This window comes from Pelecanus crispus, chromosome 9, assembly GCF_030463565.1.
Source record: "Pelecanus crispus isolate bPelCri1 chromosome 9, bPelCri1.pri, whole genome shotgun sequence".
Lineage (NCBI taxonomy): Eukaryota > Metazoa > Chordata > Aves > Pelecaniformes > Pelecanidae > Pelecanus > Pelecanus crispus.
In genome coordinates, this window is record NC_134651.1 from 89558 (window position 1) to 116310 (window position 26753).

Below are 26753 nucleotides of genomic sequence, written 5' to 3' on the forward strand. Positions count from 1 at the left end.
TTCTAGCATTTTATCCAAATCACAAACCCTTTACTTTTACAAAAATCATTGGAATTCTGTTTAAGGGAAGTAAAATACTAAAAGAAAGTGTTTTGCAAATTTAAGTACTTCTTTTAGTAGCTCCTGGGAAGTAATCAACAGAGGAACTCCCTGCTGCACCTGTGCATTATTCAGAAATAGTAAAAAAAATTTTAAAATTTTGAATTAAATACCATCTTTGAACATAGGCTGCAAAAGTAAGAATTCCTTATGAAGTGATCACTGACCACCTATTCTGAAACAAACAATCCAGATGACCTGTTTGGTTATCAGTAAACTTTGAGATTGAAACATGAAGCTCATTCGTTTCTTAAGGGTTTTGCCTGAAGGACAAAACACACATTATTTACCTTTTGTTACCTTTTAAACTCTAAAAAGAGATTAAATTCTTACAAGTTAGAATGCATGAATACACATTTCTGTTTTGAGGGATTTTTATGTATTCTTAAGCATTGTACGTAATAAGCAACATTTTGAAGAAATGAACACTGGAGAGATTTCAGGAGTGCAAAACAAGTTTGCCCGTTTCTAAATTAACATTTAGGAGCAAATCAGTTTTTATAATTTATTTGAAGCATTTATATTTTGACCACAAAGACAGCAAAACTAAAAGTCAGCATGAGACATGTAACTTGAAAAGCAATATTAACTGAAATATTAAATATATTCTTTACTAAAAATACCACAGTTTCAAGCTATAGATCAATTAGAGCCTTAATTTCATTAATTTTGGTTTGTTTTACTTCACTTGCTGAAGGCTTTTTGGTAGCGAAAGCTCCTGCTGCAAGTTCCCTCTTCTTGTTCTGAATTTTCAGCATATTTTCTTCCACTGAATCCTTCACAATGAACTGAAATATAAAAAAAAGCCCCACTGAAATGAAGGGATTCTTTTTTTTTCTAAATTACACATTTAGGATGAGAAATTTAGGTACTTTGGGAAAAAAGTTAAAAAGCTGAGTACCCTAAAGCACAGTTACATTATTTCATTAATACTTCGTAAATAAAACACAAGAGGGGAAGGGTTATAAAGCAGTTGGATGAAAAGGTTTGGCATTTTAATTTTTTTGCCTTTTTTTTTTTTTTGAACACTTATTGGAAGAATGTCTACCTTTTCTTTGCTACTTATATTGGAAGAGAACCTGTCTTCAATTTCACAAGTAATATTTTTGTGACTCTGTATTAATGAGACAGGCCAGCTGCTCTTCTGCAGCTAAATAAGCTGCTATGACAAAAGCAAAAGCATTCTACATACCTTCAAGACAATAAACTGTAATAGCCAGGCTAGGCCACAGCAATACTACCCCATCTTAGTCACTCCAAATAGCTCAACAGGGACATCTAATTTCTAAAATCATTATTTCACAGGAAATAGGTTACCGTTATAAAATTTTACCATCCAAAGCCCACAATTAAAAAAAAAAAAAAAAAACCAAACCCCCAAAAAACCCCAAAACCCCTAACACTACAATTTAAGTTTACTGGTGAGACATATGATGTCACATTTCTTTTAAAAATACAGTAAAGCTTTTTGGAAAATAGGTTTTTTTATTCATAACCAGAAAAATGTTCAAACAGATCATCTCTCAGCTCACCTTAGTAATAACAACGTTATGCTTCTGACCCAGCCTGTGACACCTGTCAAAACATTGGTCTTCTGCAGCCGGATTCCAAGCCTATGGGTAGCAGAAATGAACAAGTTAAATAACCTCCCTTCAAAATACATAGTGAGATGCACATGGAATTACAAAGAAGTTATTGTACCATCATCTCTTGAACAAATATTGCTTGCAGATTAATTACTCCCAACCTAATGTGTCTCTCCTTAAGTATGCTGCTATAAAGAAAGCTTTGAGAACTTCTGATTATATATTCATAACAAGCAGGAACTTCAGGTAAATGCTTTAACAACTAAGTTCGTCAGGCATCTAGGAGACATCAAAACAATCTCGTTATCATTTTAATTCTGAAATAAACACTGCATATACTAACTGCCTCAGTACCCTTTTCCTGATAGCAAAATCTAAACTAGCCAAACACAGGCAGTTATTTATCAGTAGACTAAGTCCCCTGACTGTTAAGAAAGCCCATATATACTTCCATTAGTATAGGCAATAATTACCAAGTCAGGTAAACAAGAAACTTGCTGAACACAAAACGGTAGTGTAGCTGTTCCTACTTATGCTTAGGATATAACACTAAATGTAAGGATTTGTGAAATGCCAAGTCTGTGCTCTGCCTTTTCCAGCATGTTTTTTCTATCTAAAGGTATACTGCTACTAGTTCTCACAGAATGGATATTTAAATCTACCTAAAATGTAATCATGTTCTGTCTGTGATAAGCAAGTCTCGTGCAACGGGCTCACCTTGCCATGTCACCCACATACCGAAAGTTACCTAGGAACTCTTCTTAATGACTCCTTTCTATAGAAGGGGGAAAAAACAGCACTAGGCTAACTCAAAAAATTCATTTTAGATTCTAAGAACCTCTGATACCTAAACACACTTAAGACATCAAGCTGCAAGATAAAAGCCAAACCGGTCTTGTTTCTCCAGTAGAAGGTAGTGAGAAGTGCAACAAATGATGTATCTGTCACTGCAAGATGAACACTCCTGGCAAGCTATGTATGGCAAACCATTCTAATGCTAATCTGACTGTACAAATAAGATGATGTCTTGGGGAAAGAACTACCCCAAACACGCACAAACATGTTCCATTCTATCTTTGCTGTAGTCGAGGAGGACGAAAGTGTACTACTCTCACTCTTCTTCTCTCATCAGTCCAGCAAAGGAAAACTGAATTGCAATACCTCTATGCCTTTCTGCAATATTTCATACAAAGGATACTATATTTTACATGGGAAAATGTGAAGCAACTTAAGCCTCAGAGAAACATCTGTATGCTTGTGATACTCTCACATTAAAGGTTCGTATTTCTTCCTAAAGGAAGAGAGAATCCAGCAGATATGATTGTATTTAAACAAACAAATAAATAATTTAAAAAAAAAAAAAGGAAGAAAGTAGTCTATGGTTGGATAAATGTTCCTCCCTTGCACTGTGGTATAACACCTCTCAGAGAAAGAATGCAGGCCTCTAAGCTACGGTTCTACAACAAATCCACAGAATTTGAGTAGAAAAACTGGTTACTCCACTGGTTCTAGAGATTATTTCTGCTTCTTAAATCCTATTATTGCTACTAATTTACTTCAAGGAATGCTAATGCATGACCAAGTATCATTCAGAACTGAACATTCAAAACTGAGATCATAAAGGATCATGTGGTCCCACTGCCCCTTCATCAAATAAAAGCAGTCAACCACTGCCACGTGGGATGGTTACCAGCAGGATAAGGAGAAGTTGTTCGATGGTGTATAAAGGCTGCAATTACATTTGGCTCTGGTTTGTGAAGTATAACTATATACTGTAGATGACTCAACGTTAACAATGCTTAGCTTATTTTCTTACAACTGCTTGCTGCAGGACAGTGTATGCATTATACCTCAGTAATTATCTTCACAGAAAATGAAAGTTCTCTTGGACTTTCCACAAGTTTTCTTATTTGGAGAATTGTTGCGGGGGAAGGGGGAGCAGTTGGACGAGATGATGTTGTAAGTCCCTTCCAACTGAACTAGTCAATGCAACACATACAGAAACAATACTTGTGAAGATGTATCACAATTCACAAAAAAACTTTTTTCAAGGCAACGTGCCATACTCTCACTCATATTCAATTCTTTTAGTTTATTAAGTGAATAGCTTTTGTCTTCATGCTGTTATTACACCAACCTCATGTCCAAGCTAGTACTTTTTCTTTACTATTGGCGTTACCAGATGCCCAACTCCAAAGCTGCATTATTATTTTAGTTTAATTTGGGTTTGTTTTCAAGTGCACAAACTGCATAATTTGTCTCTGTTTCCAACTGCCAAAAAACCAGGACATCAGAGCAGAAGCGTAAATACTGGCGAAGGGAGGAAGTAAACATAAAAACTTCAATTTTTATACAATGACACAACAAGACACGAACCAATTCTGTTATTTTGCTATCAATAAATGTAATCTGCATTTTTATTCCTTACAAATAATTTTGCATTCCTGAGTGCTTTAATGAAAGGAAGAACCTCCTAAATTTAAATATCACCATCTTTCTCAGGCTCCTACAACCACAAAAAGTAACCTCAGACTAATGTCTTTATTTATAAATAAAATCACAAAAATAACAGAAGAGACTAGAGCAGAGAAGCACTGCATTATAACACAGAAAAAAAGAATACCGTTTCTGAAATTCCACTTTATAGTTTTAGAAGTTATTAAATGGAACAAACAGAAAACCACATTCAAAAGTATCAGAAAGAAAGATAAGGAAATAAAGAAGGAACCGATACCAAATGCTACACTGTCAGGTGTCACACCACTTTGTTAATTTACTACTAGCATTCTTTCCAGTGACACTAAGTAAATGGACAGCTCAAAAATACTGTGTTAAAACAAAAACATGCCAGGGAAACAAATGAAGAAAAGCCCTATTTGCCCTTTAACAGATACTCATCAGCGTCATTCGTTCTCAGAGGGGCTCTCCTTCAACCCCTTAGGAAAACACCAAAGGAGCTTCACCTAGATTAAGCCAGATCATTATGAACAACCCATTACTCACAGGATCCATTAAAAACACTCGGGAAGCTGCTGTCAGATTTAATCCAACTCCACCTGCTTTCAGAGACAAAAGCATTACAGTTGGGGATCCTGCTTGGCTGCTTTGGAAACACTGAATTGCTTCCACTCTTTTCTTCTGTGCCATTGACCCATCCAAACGAGTAAAGGCAAACCCCGATTCTCTGAAGAGAAAGTAAAAGTGTTCAATTTAACAATCCGTTTTCTGTGAACACAGGAAATTAATACATTAAAATCCTGACCTCTACTTTGAAATGCATATTTAAAATTCTGCATTTAACAGGTGATACATTAAAAATAACAAGAATTAGATTCATGGCTTTATGCCACTCAGCAAAATGTTTACGTAATTTGTTCCTCTTCTGAAGTTCTAAAAATCAAAAGGATATTATATTCTTTGAGATCTTTCTAAAACACCGTAAAAGCACATGTTTTTTAAAAGTGACAGTAGTTCTACTTACTTCAAGGGATTTTCTATCAGTGACAGGAAACTTGTGAACTGAGAAACGACGAGACATTTAGCAGTTGGATCATCCCTCCGTAGTTCTATCAAAGCATGCATGAGAGCATTTATCTGAAATCAAATGAAGACTTATGCAGCTTATTCTGACTTGGTTAGATTCCACTCCTACAGGTGCTTTGATAAACTTCACATCAATTGAGAAATCACTGTTCAGTAATACCTTTTAAATGAACTAATCGTAAATTCTGTGGGTAGGGTTTCTTTTAGTTTCCAAAGGAAACTAATGGTTGAACACTTTTAACAGTCACAAACTACAGGCTGATTGATAGTGCTTCGGGGAAGAGGATTCCCAAACCCATTTTCCTTTGCACTGTCAGGAATCAAAAAGTCCCCTACCTCCGGGGCACATGTTAAAAAGAAATAGAGTACTGGAACACTGAAAAGTAAGGCTTAAGCAAGGGACAGCCACAAGGCGAGTGCTCTACTGTAGCAACACTCAAGAAGCAAGAACAGCTTCCGCAGGAATATTCAGGCAAGCTATGCAAGTCCCTTGGCTAGGTATGACAGAGGATAAGGAGGCACCAGAAGCACGCTTGGGACCAACTTAAGAACAAAAGGAGCCAGGAATTGGATCTGAAGCAGAAGAACATTGCCAGTTTTCTCATGTAAGGTTTAGCTATGATGAGGTAAAGAACCACAAACTAGAGAGTGCAAGTAACTGTACCAGGTAAAAAAAAGGAGGGGGGGGGGGGGGGAACACCATTACAAAAATCTTTATGTATTCTAGAGCACAATGTCCGAAATTAGTTCTCAGGCCTCCAGAGAAAGATTTTTAGGGAATAAATTTATAACCAACTTTTGAAAGAACAAGAACTTCATTACAAATGAAAAAAAAAAAATTAATATTTCAGAAAAGCAATGTCAAAACAAAAAGGTCAAAGTACAAGCAGGAAGATTTAATTTTTGGCAGCAAATGCACAATGAAGGTGAGGCAAAAAACAATGTGGCAGACCTTGAGAAACAGGTCTGCAAAGCAAAATAAAAATATCTCACTAGTTTATCTGACAAGTGTTATATTGAAGATATGATGCCCGCTTAGTTTTCCCCTCTAGAGCATAATATCTGTTCTTTAGACAAGTTTTAAGAAAAAAGGATTTATTTAGATTATTTGTTTCCAAAAGTAAGTTCAGAGCTGAATAGTTTCAGTAGTTATAGAACTACTCTATCTTCAGAAACAGAAACAAAACGCAAAGCAACAGCTCTTTTACCAGAAGTTTTTTTTAATATAATACACATTTATGTACTGCGCAATGAGCAGCATCAAATTACAACTGGTGCTCCTTTTGTCTTGTTTCGCTGTGGCAAAATTTGTTTGTGATGAGATTTTATTATTTTCTCCTGTGCTGGCTAGACACAATGGGCAGACTTTTAAATAATAATTTAAAGTATGTTATGCGTATATAAAGTATGTTCAGCATATTTACATAAAAATTCTAGAGAGTGCTCTACAAAACCATAATGAAAGCCAAGTAAAACACAATGGAATGTACCTTTGAACTGGATATCCACTCCTGATGAGACTTCTTTCCATTACTGGAGTCTATTTCCTCTTCTTCTAGGGGACATTCCACCAAGTGCTCTACTCGAAGCTCACTCCTACAGAGAGGGCATTTGGCATTTGTCTACAAAAAAGCACAAATAACATTAGAAGAAACATATTCAATCAAATTATTTATAGCGAGTACTAAAGATCACCTTTACAAAGCACCTTTTATGAAATTATTATATTGGCGTTCATACAAAAATCCTGAAGGAGTACATTCATTCTTGTAACACACTGCTTTGTCATTTCTGACATAACAATAAAAATATCCTATTTGTGAGAACATTAAGGTGACATAAATGCTGCATGTTTTAAAACCACTCTGCCTTCCTTAAAAGTGGTCTTCTTTCTGAGCATATTTATACTTGAAATAAGCATCTCAAGATTTAAAAGCAAGCAAATACTTGGGCTATGGGGAGAAGACTATTTAAAATATCAGAAAAATAAACCACCTTTCAAAAACAAGATCTTTCTTATTTACAAAGAAAGAATGACCTTTTACCCTTTTTCTTCAAAGCCTGCACAGAAATAATAGCAGTGTGATGATATATGCTTTGTCAGGGCCAGACACAGGGTATCTTCTCTTTTTCCCCCCCAACAGACATGAGAAATGAGACATAACACCAAAAGCTTTTCTCTCTGAAGCATATTCTAGATAAGGCAAAGTTTAGAATTTATACAGTAGCACTTCCATAAGACTACTCACAAAATTTAACAAAGGAGGGTGTGCACTACACATATACACAACTTTGCAAAGCAAAAGTGACAGACATGAAACACTTTTGCCTAACAGAGCAAGCCTGTTGTTAATCAGCTAACTGTTTATTTAGCAATCTGGCCACAGAACCGAGGCATCTTTAGACAGGCTGCAAAGCAGACCTCACAAAGCAGATGAATGCGGGGGGCTGCTAATCTGGAATGAACCTCTAGGCAATTAAAAAGAGGCTGGCAGTGATAGTCTGCCTACATGAATTTACGCAGCAATAAGGATACCCTTTCAAGAGACAGCATCTTAACACAAAAGGAATCTGAAATAACAATCTCCAAAACATAGTTACAAATGAACCACTCCTGATTTGGCAGCAATCCAAAAATCCTCCAATGACAAGACAAAATAAATGAATTCTAATGAACCTGGAAAAGTCTGGAAAAAAAACCCTAACTTTTTTTTTAAATAAAAGGCTAACATCTTTCTGCATCTCTTCTTCAATTTAGTACTGTAATTAAAAACAACAGAAAACCCAAAACACAGCTGAACAATGCCAACATGGATATGGAAGAATTGCAGTGAGAGCACATGAAAGTGACAAAAAGGTGTCTCGCCATTAACTACAAGAACAAGAAGAATGTTTTATTCCATATCTGGCAAGCTTTTACAAGAACACAGTTAATACACAAAGGCATTAGATTACTGCAGAGATTTTATAGCTTTGTTGGGACTTCTGCATAGGATCTTTACTTACGTGCCCAACTCTGAAGCTAGCCTTAACGAAAGACTGAAATGAAGAAGGTGCTAACTCTCAAACTGTTAATTACTAGAAAGTTTTTCCACTTTCAGTAAATACTTTTAGGTTAACATTAGAAAGATAAAATGGTCTCCAAGTCTGTAAAGGCCAAACTTTTCACTCAGCAGTTTTGTGTTGGCAGCTTCACATCCCATTCCTCACCGATGGCTTAATGCTCTCATTTGTTTTACTAAAGGAAACCACAGGCAGCTTGCCTGGAAGAATCCTGTTTGAACCTAAGCTGTTTTGTGGGAGGGGGATATGCATTTGTTGGTTTGCTTTGTTTTTAAGGTGGTAAGTAAAGTACTTTCCCGAGCTATTTACTAGGAGAGAGTTGCATTGTAACCATTCAGGCACAGGAGCTACCCAACTGAGATGCTGCGCTGGGACAAATACATATCATGGCAAAACAGTGAATTCCCTGACTCTGGAATTTAGATGTCTGTCAAGTGTTTTGGTTGGAAGCTGCAAAAACTTCCTTGGGAATCGATTTAAATCGGGAATAATTTTGAACGTAAGAAAGGCTTGCTCACTCACTGCTTTACAAACTCACGATAGTTCAACCGAGCAGAACCTACAGTCACCTCTGTTCAGACTTCACTACTATGAAAGCAATCTATGGAACAATGTGAACAAAAGCCCTAGTTCTGCAGATTCCAAGGTCCCTTCTAGGCAAAGCATAGTAAATAACTTGACTGTACAGTCAAGTAATACAGGTTCCATCACGTCATAACCCGATTTATTTCTCTGCATGCCTAAATACACCTGAAGGTTGAGTAGGGGCACCAACTCTGCTACAGACACATCAAGAACCTCTGCACTGGAAGAAGGCCTCTGCAAGTGCTCTTTCCTTAGAGAATAATTTCACATCACTAGTTTCACTCTAAATTCTCAGAAACTCTCGACTGGGATATCTGCATCAGAACCTTGAGTGTCTGACTTTGTTTCATTGCCAACCTACAGGCCAGACAGACACCACTTCCTACCTTTGTCTTGTTAGGTTGACTGACTATGCACGAGCAGGGACTAATTTGTCCCCTGCTGCCTCCTATAAAGAACACCACTAAGGCGCCTGGTGCTTGCAGCCCTACTGTGGCTGAGGAGGAGGCAGAACAATTCCAGAGAGGAAGTGCAGCAGCACTGCATACAGATGGTGAAACTACCACACTAATCAGATTGCCCTAGAAAGTAACGGGCAAACAAGAGAATAGCTTAGAAGCACACAAGAAAAATAAATACCATGTTTTTCAGAAAAGCAATCAAAAGATGCTCAGCCACAAGCTTACTCTGGAGAGAGGCCAGAGAAGGGTCGTAAACATGGCCCTCTAGCAAGGCAGCTATTTCACTGTAAAAGATGATGAGCTTGGAATAAGGAGAGTAGACGTGAATTTAGTTCGACAGTCAACTTCCAATACACAGCTTTGGCCTCTTTTAAGCACAACAACATATACATGCATCACATCACATACAAGCAGTGAAGAGGCATCCAGCCATATGGAGGTATACAACGCTGCACTGGATACCATCACTTGTACCCTAGGGACAAAGTAAGGCGAGAACTAGGGAAAAGGTCTTTGAAAATACTGATGCACCTTAACACTGTTCAGTTCGACAGCTATTCTCTCTTAGTTTGACTTCAGGCCAATAGCTTTTATAACCCAGCTGCTAACTAGGTTTACACGGTTCACCATTTATGATTTAAAAAACCCATAGCTAGATGGCCTTCTGGTGATACCAGTTTAGTGCTTTTGAATAACTATTACAATTAGCTGTAACCACAGAACAACCAACCTGTTCACTTCTGATGACTTCAAAGATACATGGCTTACAAAACACATGCGCACAGCGTGTTATCACGGGATGAGTGAGTGATTCCAAGCAAACTGCACATTCTTCGTCTGAACCAGAGCTCAGAACCAACTTCATTTTACTCACTAATGTCTCATACAGTTCTTCAGGAGTTCTGTTATCTGCAAATATATAAAGATACTTAAAAACAGATTTCCATACAAGAAACACTCTGAGCTGGCACACACTGCCACAGCTCCGTTGATCAAGATGCAATTAGGACAGTTTATACACAAGGAGGATATAGCCTACAATGTATAAAAACACAAGCTGCCACATACTACAGAAAATTCTGACCTACTATTTCAAAACACATTAAGAGTAATCTTACTTGGAAAAAATGGTAATTAGAATTCAAGGAACCTCAACTGCATGCTCAGTGGTAAGCACACGTGCGACACAACGCCCAATGGGAAAAGGCAATTTTCATACGGCAGCTGTTCAAGTAGTAACAATACTACAGAGATGACACTATTTATAGTTTAAGATTGCTTTATTTTTTAAGAAATTCAAACCACACTTACTAGTTACTAATTAATTTCTCAATAATTATTGAACAATTATCCAATCATTTCTCCATCCTGTGTTTTCAGGAAGATGAATGACAACCTTCTAAAAAAGGTTCTGACCATATCTCATTGGTCTTTCAGTTTCCTGAAAAATCACACCTATACCAATGGCATATCAAAATAGGATTTTTCAAAATATTAAATTTGAGAATTCTCAAATTTTGAGTATTTCAAACAGACTATACTTTGAAAGAAATGCATGTAATTTTTAACACTTTGCAGCTGTACAGTTCTGGCTTGTCAAAAATAAAATTTCACTCTCCTTTCAGTCCTCTGTGTTCACCCTTCCTTACAGCTGTAACAAAGTCAACAGTCTCCTATTCTGCTGAAGAGGCAATGGTTCTGCTGACATGGCTACCAATCTACAAGCCATTTCCCAAAGCTCCTCTACATCTTCTCTCCTGAGGCAAAGAAAAAAAGTTGCTGTAAAAGCACTTCTGTAAATTATTACAACAACAGATACACTGCTTTTTAACAAGCCTTCTGCGTTTGGCTCTGCAGAGGTCCTCTTCGGTCATTTCTGTATGGGCTGTCAAAGCTGATTAACTCCTGCTTCTAGCCTTTGTAACTATTCATACTTCATTGCTTTCGTTCGTATTTGAGCATGTGCTCGAGTACTCACTTCTCAAACATATTCAAACACATTACGGATGAAAAAAATAAAAGTAACACAGCTAAAAGTTCGATAATCCAAGCTGCAAAGAGGAAGGATGAAGCTAGAAAGCTTAGAAAACACACAAGTGTGTTTGTGAATACAAAGTGCAAGTCCTGTTCTTAGAAACAGGAAACAAAAGCATTCACTCACCAGCTGAAAAACTAGAAGATGTATTTATACAAAGATGAGGATGACAACAAAGCTGCCTCAATCTGAGCAGGACACCAAGGATGTCAGCATAGTGAGCTAGTACAGTCCCTTCACTGAAAAACCTGAACAAGAGTTTTATCGTTAGTGTGAAATGCTACAGCCTAAAGTAACAGATGACATCAAATGATCCAGTTTACCTGTTAGAATGATGTTAGAATGATGTTCTGATTTTTCACTTTCCTATTTGAATACATTTTCTCAAATCCTCTTCTGAAACAAGGTACTAAGTGCTACCAGTAGCATGTTCTACTAGAAGGAATGCTAACACGTAGTGACAAAAATTTTAAGGCCATTCTTTACATACCCGGTATCCCCATTTCTTGCAAGGCAGAACTTCTAATATATAGTTCTGCAACAGTCTCTACTTTGTTCTTCAGAACTGAACAAATGCTATGCTAATTTGCAATTATTAGCTCCCAGCATACAAGCTGACACACTTGGCTACCAGAGCTAACGTTAATCAAAACTTCCGAAACACACGTTTGTGATATCAAACCTCAACCTTCAGGATTAAGAAAGCCACCTACTTACCTGCTAATAGCAGCTTTGCCCTCCTTCTTCACAGACTGATAGATTTGTCTCTCTTCCTCTGTAAGCGTAACATGCTGAATAAGTACTTTTCGTTCTGGTAACTCCAAAATGGGTTTTCCTTTAACTTTACTTGTTTTAGTTCTTCTAAGGGTAATACTCCTAATCAGAGACTGTAAACGCCTAAAAATACATGTATAGACAATAAATTACCCGCTGGGGTTGGTTTGTTGGGGTTTTTTTTCAGTTTATTGCATAAATACATGTTCTGTACAAAATCCAAGCCCAGTAGTACAATCTAATTCATTAGTCTGAAACATTAAATAATTTGAATTATTTCATATTCTTAATTTGAACTAAAAAATTGAAATAAGAACTTATGACACATGCATTTCAAATGTGTTTTATATGTGAAACACTAATTTGTCACATTGCCCAAGCACTGCTGGTCACATTTGTTCACGAACCCTTTGGGAACACTTCGTACCCAAGTCCTCCTGGAGCTCCAGTTGTGACCGGTCGTTGAATTGTTCTGTGCCACCACTCTCGATCAGTAAAAGGTTTCAGTTTTAAGAAGGAAATAAGAGACCACAAATCCTTTACAGAATTCTGAATAGGAGTGCCTAAGCAGAAAACAAACAAAAGATTGTAAAACCTCATAGAAACTAAAAAATACAAATTTTTAGTCAGAGTGAAAGTTCTGTGCTTTCTCCAAACCATACACCATGGACAAGGTCTCTCATAACTAGGCTGACACGTCATTAAGTATAACACGTATTATTTTCTTAATTAAAATACGCCAAAATACTTAAATATATATGAGTGAGAAAACTGCAGCTCCCAGAGCTAGGAAGACTTGGATGTTAATCTTCCCATTTCAGCTTCACCAGCAGTGGTTACATCGTGATGATGTTCAAAATTACATTTAAGGATCGTATGCTTGCACGCTTTCTAGGATGACTATTATATTTCAAAAAGCTACTGAGGTTTGGGTAAGTATGTAAACGTGTGAGCTTTTAACCAGACGTAACATGCCAGTTCATAAATAGGTCCCTTTTTACTTGCACTTCCAACAAACCTGTGTATCAAAAGTTATTTTAAAATTTGTGTTTATGAACTGAACAAACACTAAAAAAAAACCAAACCCAAACAAACAAACCACAAACCCAAGCAAACAAAATCAAAAACAACTAAAAGATGACACACCTAAATCACTGTTCAAAGGCAAGTTTAAAAACATTCCAAATGAATCTGAGGCAGACAGGCATTAACCACCTCCCAGAAAAAGCCAAAGTGGAAACACCAAGTGGGAAACACAAGATGGTGTTATACTAAGATGATTTGCACTGCATTTCCTCTGGTGTCAAATATTTTACCTGTAAGTACCCATCTTCTGTGTCCCTCCAGATTTAAGGCAGCTTTAGTTTGCTGAGCATTTGGATTTCGTATAGTGTGCCCCTCATCCAACACAATTCTCAGCCACTTGACTTTGTGTAAAGGGCTGTCACCTCCGATCTGAAACACAGTATTTTTTAAATCTTTGACTCAAATTAAAATCCTTTTTTGTAATTTGGATTAAGCAAGCTATTAATATAACAGTTCCACAATTAATAATGGATAGTATTTATTCACATCTTGTTTATTTATCAGCACAGAAGAGCAAAATCAGAGAATGAGGCATTCCTTGTTTTAGATTTACCGATTCCTGGAAAATGTTACCAGTCTTCTCATACTTGAATATGAGGAATGAGCTACAGCAAAAATAAGCTAAGCCTGAAAGAAGAAAGGCTTCAAAGACACAGAGATATGGAAAACGGATCAGAGAGCAAATTAAAAGCTTGTGTTATATTTAAAGATGTAATCTTCAGGCTTCTAAAATGGCTGGAATTTCTATGAAAACATCGCTTTACAAATACATCTCATGCAACGAGCTACTTGGTTGCAGCCCATGTGCAACAAGAACTATGGAATTATGCTTTTATATACTCCATATTCTTTGAATTTGACAGGGGAAGGCAGAAATGGGAGCCTCATGCCACTGAGATTTGTGGAGACTTACACACTTGCCATCCTTTTCTATCTTTAAAAAGTCTCTTCCTTAAGCTGCCATAATTGCAGCCAAATAATTTTCTCTACAGGAACAATCAATAAAAAACCCCTCCCTTTGTTACCATGTCAAACCTGTAAGGAAGTATGTAAAGCAGAACTACAGCTACAACCTTTTGATTGCCTACCAGAATAGAACCTGAATATACTGCCATCAGTAGCCCAAACACCGGGAGTCTTGAACAGTAAGTGGTCTTCAAAGAACACTTTTTCTAATTTACTTACTCCGTAATCAGTAGCTAAGATGTTGTATGTTGTCAGTACAATGTCTTGTTCTGAAAGAACTGATGGGTCTTTGCTACGGTCAGAACCATAATAAACATAAATATTTACATGAAAATCTTGGTGGATATGTTGTTCAAACTGGTCCTGAAAGAAAAGTTGTCAAAGGATACTGTGTTACTACATGATCGTTAGAATAAAATTCTTGTAAGCTGCCTTAACTAAAACACACTTCCTCTAGCTCTGTGACATTCTACATCCACTTACATAACAAAAGCAATTTGAATTTGGGTTTCTTTTTACCTCTCCACCCAGGTGAGAAGAGGGACCAGAAGTAGTCACCTCAGTCATTACTAACAGACACAGTATCACATTTTGATAACTCTAGCTGTACTTCTTGCACAGTATTAATTCGCATCCTGATGGTATATGCGCTTCAAAATCCACTGTTCCTCCCAAGCTGTAACGGAAAAGCTTTTAAGTTCTTTTTCACTTTCTACGTTCATCTTCTCTTTGTTTATTCTTTCACTGTTCATTTACAGCTTCTTCCCCTTACTGCGTTAACCACCTAAATTTTAACATAAATGACAGCACAATTGTCAAACTATTAATTTTAAAACCAGTGTTTATATTCCCTACATTTTTTCTGTGAAGCACTCAGCATACAGTAATCTCCACAGCCAATAAAAATCAACAATTTGATTTCTGAAGCACCAGACTCACCAGTTTTCTTTTTAAATACTTAATTTGGTTTTGAATTGATGAAGAGTACTTTTTTTTTTACCCTATTTGATGTTCCCTAATTATATGATTTCAACATTTTACCTACAGTCTAAGATTAAATTATTTCCTTTTCCTATTAATGTTCTAACCACAGACAGCAAAACCTTCCCAATAAAACATAACTTGAAAGTTAAAGAAAGATATCCCCTTAATATTTGTATTCAGAATGTCATGAAATAATGCATAGACAGAGCTAGAAGGGTCCTTCAGCCTGTTCACCGTAGCAGACCTACTCCCACAAATCACCAACGAGATCACCAAGTTACTGAACACCTCTGGTATATGAAATGTCCCATGCATTATCAATAAAGTACAATAATATTTTATTCTGAGCATGCGAGAAGATGGACCTGTCTCCTCCACATCCCTCATCTGGTTTAAGGAGCTAAATCACACGAGTTCCAGAACTGCCAAAGTGAATCTGCCTAGTCAAAAGCAGGGAATGGAAAGTGATCTCGCTCTTTCTGGTAGTGGTGAGCTCGCTCCTCATGGAACTGCACTCTCATTAAAATACTACTCCAGTTTTTAAATTTCTATCAAATAAACCTCCCTTGTGAAAGCAGCTCTGTTTCATAGAAAAGGAAAACCATGACCTTTTACCAGCATGAGACTACAGGGAGTACTACTTCTACAGCATCATAATCAACATATATCACATTTACACTTTAGAACAGCTTAGCACTTACAATCCAGTTGCTTAGGACAGACAGTGGACATACAATCAGTGTTGCTCTGGGGCCATCATCGGAATATTTCTTCTCAACTGACTGAATGCTAGCGGCACCTAAGAAAACAGAAATCATATTCAGTGGCATCACAGTTCACGTCAAAGCAAAGCAGAAGTTCAAGAAACTTACAGTTCCCTGAAGTCCTTTCTAAATTTCTTCACCTGAACATCTTCAAAGCAATTTACAAAGACATAAGCTTCATTTATTAAGTCAAATATGTATAATACCTCATTTTCAAAAAACTCCTAAATTAATATTATCTGTTTATCCCTTCATTACCTTTTCTCTTTGTTTGTCTTTTTAAACAAGTAGATGAAGGTAGAACAACAGATGCAAAGCCCGCATCTTCTTGGATAACACAGGAAGTTGCTGCGAAAAGCCAGACGAACATAGATTTTTCACACCATGCAGAGCATCTGCATGCATTTATTTTTATGTCATGCTTCACAAAAGTCAAACCTGTTAACCAAATTACTTCTCCTCTCCAATATAATAATGTAGAACATCTTGAGTCGGAAGGGACCCATAAGGATCATCGAGTCCAACTCCCTGCTCCTCACAGGACTACCTAAAACTAAACCATGCAGCTAAGAGCATTGTCCAGACGCTCCTTAAACTCTGACAGGCGTGTGTGCAGAATATTATCTTATCTTTATATCTATTTCAGGTTATGAATCCTCAGAGGAATGCAGTTTACCAGTCATTAAAAAAAATTATCACAGGTTTCACTCCAAGTACTTTAAACCTAAACTTAACTGCTTACTCCAGGGTACCTGTAGCCCTTCATTTTTTTTCCATGCAAGATACTTAGTTCAACAAATGACACATGTTCTTGCCTCTTCGTGATCGCATTTCAGGTATTTACCACAAAAGATGGACTTAATTTTGTTTTTCCAATCCTAGTGCCCTGACAAGAAGTCCATGTCAAATTCTAAAAATCTTAGCAATTCTGTTTTTCACCATCTGTTTGACCCCGCTCATAGCTTGTTACACCACCACTCGTTCAGCTAAGGAAACAAACTACAACACTTAGGACTAAAACACTGCTTTGCTGTTCAGCAGTTTCTAAAATTTTCTGCCTAAAGTTTTGGTTGAATAAAAAACCCCAAACCAACCCAAGTAGTTTAGTTAATTCCTTTTCAGTTAATCAGAAATCCTATTCCGTTTGGCTTCAGAAAGGAAGACACCAGGTATTACGGCAACCAATTACAAAAAATAATTTCGTTGCAACTTACTTTCTGTTTGTTGCAGTAGCCATTCTTCATACTCTCCCAAATCACTGGTTCCTGAATATCTGGGTTTCTTGGCTTTATCTCTAAGATATCATCATTAAAGAAAGAAAAAAAACCAACCCACAATTCTACTACTGCTTGAATTTACATATTAAATCTCAAGAGCATAAAGCAAATGAACTTGATATTGCAAATAAGATACCACTGCGATTTGAAAATTTTCTCTTTAGAAGGGTTAGAAAAAGGGAAGGCACAGAACACAGAGCTGCAGGGTGAATGATGCTCATAAAACTTGGTACAGATTATCACTGAAGTTCACACCAATTACAGGAAGAGGCTAGTGTGGTGGGAAGGTTCAAACACATTAGTAAGCTTCACAACCTCATAAGCTCAAAGCTGTCTCTGCCAGAAGCATGCCTGCAAAGTATTTCTTAACCACTTAAAAACCCAACTGATACTAGAAGATTACTTCACAGCCAGTTTTTTAGATGCCACACACTGATGTTATTAGACACCTTTACTACTGAAGGAGACATCCAAGCATGCAGTCACGCAAGCCACACAGAATGAGTTAATGCTTTTTTAATATATTCCAAAGCGCAACACAGACACAGAACGCTAATGACAAATGTAAGCAGAAGTATAGCATACTGAAAGGTGAGGAGAGAGCAGGAACACGTTTTAGGCTAAGGTTAATCACAGCGAAGTACCACTTTATTTTTACTCAAAATCTGTGTAGCAAACCAACAAAAAGATTATTCCAGCTATCTACCTTTTTGGAAGACAACTTGAGTATTTCAGCGGAGTAGTTTCAAACTTTTTTACGTTAGAAACACCAGGATCCATCACATTGCTAGAGTCTTCATAAAAAAGAAATTGGTATTTATGAAAAATATACGTAGTCTTCAGCTTGGTTTCCAAACCAACTTTAGCATAACTTGATCAAGAACAAATACAAGCTTCCTTTAAAACAACCTTAGTTCTGCATGGGACAAGTACTACTGATACTGCAATCGCAAATGAAAAAAAAAATACTCTTAAAAACAAAGTCATAAAATGTGTACTGAGTTTGCAGGTGGTCAAAACCAAACTGTCAGGAAAAGAGGAAAAACCAAATGTAAGCATGGTACTGTTAACAGTAAGGGTAAAGTTCTTTATAGAAGTTTTAAATAATGCTAAACAGTAAAGGTTTTTTTTACAGGTGAAACCTTACTAATTAATGATTTCTATGTTGCCTAAAATGAAATGAGTAACAGCAACAGTAACAGAAAAAAATGTGGTAACATCACAGATGCACATGTGAGGGTTTGGGGGGGGAGGGGGGAGGAACACGACGGCAAGGGGTGGTGGTGGTTGTGGTTTGGTTTTTGTTTTTTTTTTTTTTTTCTTTTAAGGTCTTCTATCAGGTAGTGAACAAACCGTGACCTCTGTGCTCTGCCAATAATAGCATATCAGAAGCAAATGCAAAAAAGAAAATAGAAAAGACATGTTTGATATGGAAACTGAATGCAACAGCACTGGCAGAAAGTTTTGCTATAACTCAGGTAAGTAAATTCATGCTTGAATTCCAGATTAAAACTTCAGTAAAGATTTTTTTTTTAATTCTAAAAAAAGTTCAATACAATCCTGAAGATGACAAAACCTGCAGAGACCCAAGAAATAGGTATCAATTTAACGTACAACAGAATGAGAAATGCAGGCGGGGGGGTGTAAGGGGTTTGAAAGACATTATCTTCACTTTTTCAGATTAAATAATAGTAGAAACAGGATCTCCCCTCACTGCTGTAAATAGTATCTTGTTAAAATGCTTGATGCTCTGGGGGGAAAAAAGGTATCTTGGATGCTGCTAGGCATTTCAGCTTTGGTAAAGGTTCTGGTTTTCTGGCGACGCTCATATTGACCCCCATGCAAGTCTGCATTTCCTCCCTTCCAGAGTACTGATAAAAATAACTTTCACCAGAGGCAGTTCATACTAATGTGTTCTCTCCTTATCAGCCTTATCTCTCCTTATCAGCCTCTTTCATTTCTTATTTCTCTAACTGATAAGTTAGGCCGTCTGTATTAAAATTCCTTGCATGGGAGGACAGCAAGGGAAAGTTACTGCAAGAAAACTTCAAGCCCCTTACGTTTCTTTGGTCATTTTCAAGAGCATGGTCAGTTACAAAACATACTAACAGCAAGTATAACTTCTCATATACATCTATAAATTCTCCCAACCCCAAAACTACAGGTGTGACAAAACCCTTCTAAATACTTGTCAGTTGCTCATTACTTAAAAATACTTCCAAAAAAAGTGACCTAATACAGAACCTAATTACAATTTAACTACTCAAGTTTACTGCTTAAACAAACAAGATTCTAGCAGATGCATAAGTGCTCCTGTTTTATCTACAAGGAAGGAAAAAGGAAAGCAACAGGAACCCAGAATCCATTTCCTGGATGTGTAACTTTCCTGGCAGGGTGCAACTTTCTCACAAGGCACTTAATCTTCTCATATGTCAACTGAAGCATCTTTAACATTATGTTTTAACTACTTCTCTGAGATACTTGGCTTGTCAAGACTCTGTGAAGACTAGGACTGACCACAGACTCAAAGTACCCCAGGTAATAACATTACTTGTCATGCAAACATTACTGGACTTTTGATATTTGCTGTCACCTTTACATAGTCTGCGTCCAACGTTGTTCATGCTGTTAGTACCAGATTCCTATTGAGGAATGGAAACTTTTACTCTTTAATGTAGCAACTGGAAAAAATGCCAATCACATTATTACACTAAGCTGACCAGTGATTAATTACTGCTCTGAAACATTAAAGACTTGCTCAGTGACAAGTCAGTCACTTAAAGGTGCTGAAAAAGCTTTTTTTTTTTTTTTTAAAGTAGCCCCATACAGAGTTCAAATTAAACTGTAGAGAGGCAGAGGAGAGAAACTCAGTCTACACAGCTGCCATAGAAAGAAAACATACTAGTAACATTTCCCAGTTAAAACATACTAGTAACATTTCCCAGTTAAAACATACTAGTAACATTTCCCAGTTAACATCCTGAGGTCAAACACAAAGCATTATTTTGTTAAATTTAGACAAGTATGATAAAATGGAACAAAACCCGTATGATAAAATGGAACAAAACCCCCAACCTTAACACTGTCAGGGAATATTGCATAATAAATCACCTACTCCTAATATTTAGTTCATTTCATCGTCTTGAAAATTGTATCATAATGAAAGCAAAAAGCACTTGAGCTACACTACCTAAGAAGAGTTTGCATATTGGTGTTAGTTCACTAACTGTAGTTTCGCTTCCTCTCTTCAAGTCTTTGGCAAAAATAGAAACCAAGATTTATTTATTTATGTACTTTATACCAAGACCTTCTGCTTGCTATTTTGATTGTTTCAGGCACTTCCTCCAAACCACACAGGAACTACGCATGCACACCCCCAGAAAAAAACACCACTTCTATTTGTGCAGTCACAACTTGCCTATAGGAGAAATTTGTAAGAAACTTAAGAATTTACAAAACTTAACAACTGAAAGTGTTTATGCATTCATAAATTCTTCCACTCATAAGATAACATGGTCTACAGCTCAATTATACACTCTGAAGTAACACAGGCCACCTACCTTCAACTAATCTATCCTATTCTTCCACTTATTTGATGTACTTAAATAACTTTTTCTACAAAATGTACACAAAGTTCACCATACAGAAAGTTACTAGGCACAGGTTTTTTTATTAACTGCAATATTAACTCTGTTAAAACAATCTTTTTCTTTCATCTCACCTCATAAAACTTATCACTTGTGATCTTTTCAACAGGAAGAGGCTTGCCATCTTGAAAATTTGTGAGAATCAATGCAATAGTAGTAAGCGTTTTACCCTGCATAAAAGAAAACAACATTGTATTTCCCACAGATGAAACTGAACCAAATGACCAGCTAATCAAGAAACATGCACACATGTCCTGTATAAAAAAAATTCAAGCTTGAGAAGTATTATTACCAGTCCCATATCATCAGCCAGTATTCCTCCAAGAACATTTTCAGGTCGCTTCTTTTCTGCGAAATTTGTAAGTGTATTGTAATAGACGTTACTTCTCTCTTCCCAAAATGGTGGCAAATCATTACTGTTCTCATGTGAAACCATCCAAGCTAAAGCCTGCTTTTGATGGGGAAGCAAGAGTGTACCAACAGCCTGCAAATTAAAGAGATACATTATGCACTATTGACATATTAAATAAGACATTCCATTTTTGGAAGAAAATTTTTTATAAAGTCTTTTGTGTCTACCAATTTTTTTTCTGATTCAAGTATCTCCTGTATCCAGACAACAAAGCTAAATATGCATCTAGATGTTTAAGTATTTATATTTTTATAGAAAATGGTTTCTAGCTTAAGAAATACCTCTGCTCCTTCCATTTCACAAGTTTTATCATCTTCCTTCAGATCCTCAAACAATTTGTCAAATTCACTTTTAAGCTGCATAAATGAACACAAAAATTGCAATTAAAATTATTGCAAATAAAAATAGCCTCACTAAATAACCAATGTCTCTATTAAGTTACAATTACCTGTCATATGGTAATCGGTATAGATAGGTCTACCACTTTAGACCTGATTTGCTGGATGGAATATGTTTGTGAGCTACTGCTATATAAAAATTAACTTCAGTTTTTCCAAGACAAACCCATGCCAATACAAGCAAGAGCTTGAGAAGGGATGGCTAAATATATTCACATCCTTGCACAACACTCAGTAACTAACTACTTCACTCTAATTTGAAAGAGCAAACCAAAAGCAAAACAAAAACCAAACCACCACCCAGCCCTTCACCTACTACCCTGGGCCAAATCTGACGATAAAATGTCTGGAATTTTGATTTTATTTTCACTTGAGAACTTAGCACACTTGTTATCTGGTAAAGCATTAGGACAGAGAAAAGAAAACACAACAATTATCGTTTTTACATTGTTGTGGTGAACAACCAAAACCTCCCAAAATTACTTGGGACTCAAGGCTGTCACAGCTAAAATATCTGCTTACAGTTCAAGCTCAAAAGTTCAAGACGACTTCAGAAAAGGGAAGGGGGAGGAAAAAAAAAGGCAAAGCCAAGCAAAAATAAAAAGCAACAGACTTCCACTTCACAAGCACTGTTTTATTAATGAAAAAGTTAAAGGCCCCCACTGTTAAAATTCCAACTTCCAGGTGTTTAAGTATGAAATGCAAACCTGTTCAGTTGTCAACTGCACAGCAGCATGAACTGGAGCGCTGTAACTTGGACCAGCTCTCCCAGAAATCCACTTTGATCCAAAACCACATTCTGAACCTACTTGCCATTAAAAAGATAGTATTTTGAAACACAATGGTATGATGACTTCCCAATCTCAACCTTCACTGGCTCATGAGTAACAATACTGATCAGACATGGGCTGTAAGACAGTATCTTTCACCACTGGTCTTTTAGTCTCAGTTTAGCTTTTAGTTTCAATGGGCCACAAAGGCCTTCCACAAAGCTTTCTAAGACTCACAGGCAATGAACTATGGGTTGGGGATCCTTCGAGATGGCAATCTGTTTATTCAAAATTGTTATGTTACATGAAATTTGACTCGGTAACAGTATAATGACTGATAACGCAAAATGCTTTTTCACTTCAAACTCTTTTTCTGTTAACTATGTGCAACAGAACCTGTAAGATAAAAACTGAAATCTTGCTATATGAAAGAACAGATCTATCCCTCGCCAAGTGTTTATTTCTGCACACATCCTCACTCCTAACTACCACTGCTTCCACAAAGCCCAGTTCCCGGAGCACAGGTGCTTTTTGCGCGAGGCTGGCTCTGCAAAGCATCAGGTCTGCTAAGCTTATTTGTTCAGAGACATCTCATCACTATTTGCTCACACCTCACTAGTAGGATACACATCCTAGTACTCTGCTAAAAGCAGCGCTGTCCCTGAAACCCTCACCCTACGAAAGGGTCTAACCTGTTTCTTTAAAAAAAAAAATTTTCAAGTCTGGAGAAATGCAGGGAATCACTATGGATTTTTAAGGAACTTACGGAATTGAACATATTTCTGAGGTTGCTCAAATGCATCTTCAATTGCTGGCAAGTAACAAAAGATAGGACACAAAAGTATACTTCCTATCAAGTTTAAAATTACTAGCTGTGGGCTCTGCATTATTCCCCAACTAAGTTAAAAAATAATTTTGTGAATGACAAGACTATGACAAGGATTAAGCCCTTAAACATTTATTCCAACCACTTGCAAGTTCAATCTGAATATTTTAAAAAGGAAAACACCCCAAAACTTCAAGGCTTACCTTTGAGAGGAGGAGCCAATTTAAATCCATGCCTTTTCAGCTGATCTAGCACTGCTTCCTTGTTTTCTTCTCTTCCCCAAAAGCTCATTTGCACAGGCATGGTAAAGGCATTTTTTGCTCCATAAGGGACAACCCTGATAAAAAGCAGGAAAAAACCCCACAGCAGTAATCTTTTCATTACTTAATTTTTTATAATAAACCTTGTTATTTGTTCAGCAAGAGGTACTCCAAAGTGCTTATTTTCATCAAAACACAGAATGTTCCAGAGCAGTATTAGTACTCGTACTGTGTAAACCTTTTATACAAACCACCACATGCAGTTAATTTAGGAGTTCCACAACAATGCTTAAGTAACTTGCTCTCCCTAGCGTCTCTGCATTTTAACATATATGGGAAAAAAAGAACGGTACGCAAGTAGTTCAACAGAAGAAAGAAGAGTTTGAAAACATGAAGCTTTAATCATATGACCATGAGCTGTCACTTCTGTCAAAACAGAACACTTATAGTTTTCAGGATTTGCTAGTGTAGCAACAAAACACGTTTTCATTATTTATATTCATGGAACCAAAAGCACCATCTCCACACTTACCCTTCAATTAATGCTAGTTTGTTGTCCATAATGCCTGCCAATGCTGCTGCTAGTTCTTTTTTTATATGGCCTACCTGGTCTCCATTCACATTATTTACTTTCACTGCATTTTTATCATAAGGATTATTGGGTTCCCTCTGAAGTGCAACCATTTCATTGTTATTAACCTAACAAAGCAAACAAACAAACCCCAGAATACATTCACTTAGTTGCAAATCATTTGCAGAAATATCTAATATATATTTACATAAATATTGTGAAGCTTAAAGATTAATTTGGTATAGCATTCTGTTCAAATAACCTACTACTTATTCAAAATACCAAAAGCATTACAGACGAGCTACCTGATAGATGCCAGCAATTTCAAAAGTATTCGTGAGAGCAAGAACTACCTTTAACTGCTAACACATTTTGTAAAGGAATAAACATCCTTTTTTGTCCATGTAAACAGCTCAAAGACCTATCTAATTTCTTGTTTTCAGTCACTTTCATTTGCCTTATGTGGGTGAGCAGAGCTACCAAATAACTAAACCAGATTTGAAAGCTTGCTACCTTAATTAAACTTTAATTCAAAGTTTTAGACTAAGTACTTCCTGTGAAGAATGCTGAACACAGCAAGTCAGGAAAAAAAAAATCTATTTAAATTATACTTGGTCAAAAGTTCTAGGAATTTCTGAAATTTAGTTAAATGTATTTTTTCTGAAACTGACAACTTTTTTTTCTACTTTATAATTTGTCACGCACTTACAATCCCTGTGTAGTATCGTAATCCAACAACACTTCCTCGCAAAGTTCCATATAAGATAGCTGAGTCTGTATCCTCCTCCGTTCCAGAAGTGTCACCTACAGAGAGGAAGTCTTCCAACCTAAGACTGGAGTAAAAGTCAGAAGAGGAAAAACGGGAATAGTTTCTCTCTCCTCTGCAGATGTTATACTGAGAGCATCCTCTTGCAGAATCTCTGCAGAAAGACAAAGCGCGAAATATTTGTCAATGACTTTAATGATAACAATAATAGAATTATTTCCTTGTAATCTACTTTACTCCTTTATATAAGGCTATCTATAAACCCCAGTTTTACAACTTCATTCAGATAATATTTACCTGGAAACATTCAAAAAAAGTTTTATATTAGGAGAAAACGTTGCATTTTTTATCTCCCAATAAATTAGTTTAAGGCAATTACAATAAAGAGCCGACAACTTAACTGACTAAATGACAGTATTTGTGCATTCGGCCCTACCTTCCCTCATGGATTACCTTTGTCAACACCACTAAGAATTCTCCAGATTTAGGTACATCTCTAATTATACCTCGCACAGCAAAATCTCCACGTTATTTTCCTAATGCAAATTTTCTAATTTTAGGAAAAGGTTAAAAAAAAGCTGTTGGTAACTAACGCTGTATAACTTTTATGTCTATATCCACAAAAGTTGAAATGCTAAAACAACTGTCCTCTACTTACTTGTTAAGCTTACCTTCACATCTTGACATCTATTATTACTACTTTATAATAAACTTTAATCAACTACTCCAACCTAACCCACATAATTACATTACGTATCTCTATAAACCTCCGTCAGCCAGGTTCCCCTTTTGGTGACGACATACACCTAGCAACTCACGTTACTGCACACGAAGAGATGGAAGCATCTCTGTGCAGGCATTTAACGCACGTCTGAGTGAAGATGGACACACTAACGACTGTTTTAATCCAGTACTATGTAACAATAAAATCTCAATACAAGCTCCAACCGACACATTTTAATCATGACCTTTGGTATATCCCAAAACTACCCTACTGTGTTGCTGGATTAATTTAAGAGTACTGCCAATTAAAATAATTACTTTCCATATACTAGTTATTCAGAACTCGGCATAGTAAATTTTGGTTTCTGCTGCAAACAATATCCAAAGTAACGGTACAATCGGCATTCAATTTTCTCCGACAAAAAAAAGGAACAGTTTAAGAGGCTTTGCTCCGAGCTAAGCGCAGACGAGCCCGCGAGGGGTTAAGCAGAAGCCATTATGCCACTGCCCTGCCGAAGACCTCTCCGGGAGCCCTGCCCGAATGCAGAGGCCACATAAACGGCCTCGGCACCCAGCACCGGCAAGGACAAGACCCGGGCGGCGGAAGCTCGGAGTTTCTACGCTAGCCACCTCCGTTCGCCCCGCCGCCCGCGACGCCCCCCGCCCCGGCCGCCGCTCGCAGGACACGGCGCGAAGCGGCCGAGCACAGGCGGGACCCGCCGTCACGCCGATCAGCACAGGCGCGGCGCGGCGCCCGCCGCCCCCAGCCCCGTCTCACTTGGGCAGCCTCCACGACATGGCGGCCGCAGGCCCCCCACCACCGCTCCCCGGCCGCCAACCCGCGCCCCAGGCCCGACAACGGCAACGGCCAATCCCCGCCAGAGACCCCGAGGCGCTGGCCAATGGAGACGCTGCGCGCGGGAAGAGGACGCCTCCTTGCCCACCCCTCGCCGCCTGCGCCGCGCGCGAGCAGCCTCCCGCCGGCGGGGGGAGGGGGCAGGGGCCTGCCTCGGGCCGCGCCACGCAGCCGCCGCTCTCCGCGGCCCCGGCCCTACCAGCGCCCCACCTAAACGTTATCAGGCCAGGGTAGCGTTAGGAGGGTCTGTTTACAGTGGTAGAGAACGTGTGCGATTAACGTCAGTTACAGGCAAGAGAAC

At 37.6% G+C, this 26753-nt stretch overlaps 1 protein-coding gene across 1 annotated transcript; it reads right to left on the bottom strand.

Moving 5' to 3' along the window:
* On the bottom strand, window positions 1-26394 carry HLTF (helicase like transcription factor). Its single transcript, XM_075716118.1, has 24 exons — window positions 26375-26394; window positions 24817-25027; window positions 24069-24235; window positions 23480-23613; window positions 22388-22485; window positions 21564-21638; window positions 21163-21354; window positions 20945-21040; window positions 19817-19865; window positions 17930-18017; window positions 17161-17240; window positions 16205-16294; window positions 15884-15981; window positions 14418-14561; window positions 13463-13601; window positions 12574-12709; window positions 12090-12269; window positions 11499-11620; window positions 10068-10246; window positions 6719-6850; window positions 5167-5279; window positions 4689-4869; window positions 1632-1712; window positions 1-887 (listed from the first exon to the last, which is right to left on the bottom strand). Exons 1-24 carry the CDS (start codon window positions 26392-26394, stop codon window positions 735-737), a joined length of 2958 nt encoding a protein of 985 aa, XP_075572233.1. The 3' UTR covers window positions 1-734.
* Window positions 26395-26753: the final 359 nt, after the last annotated feature.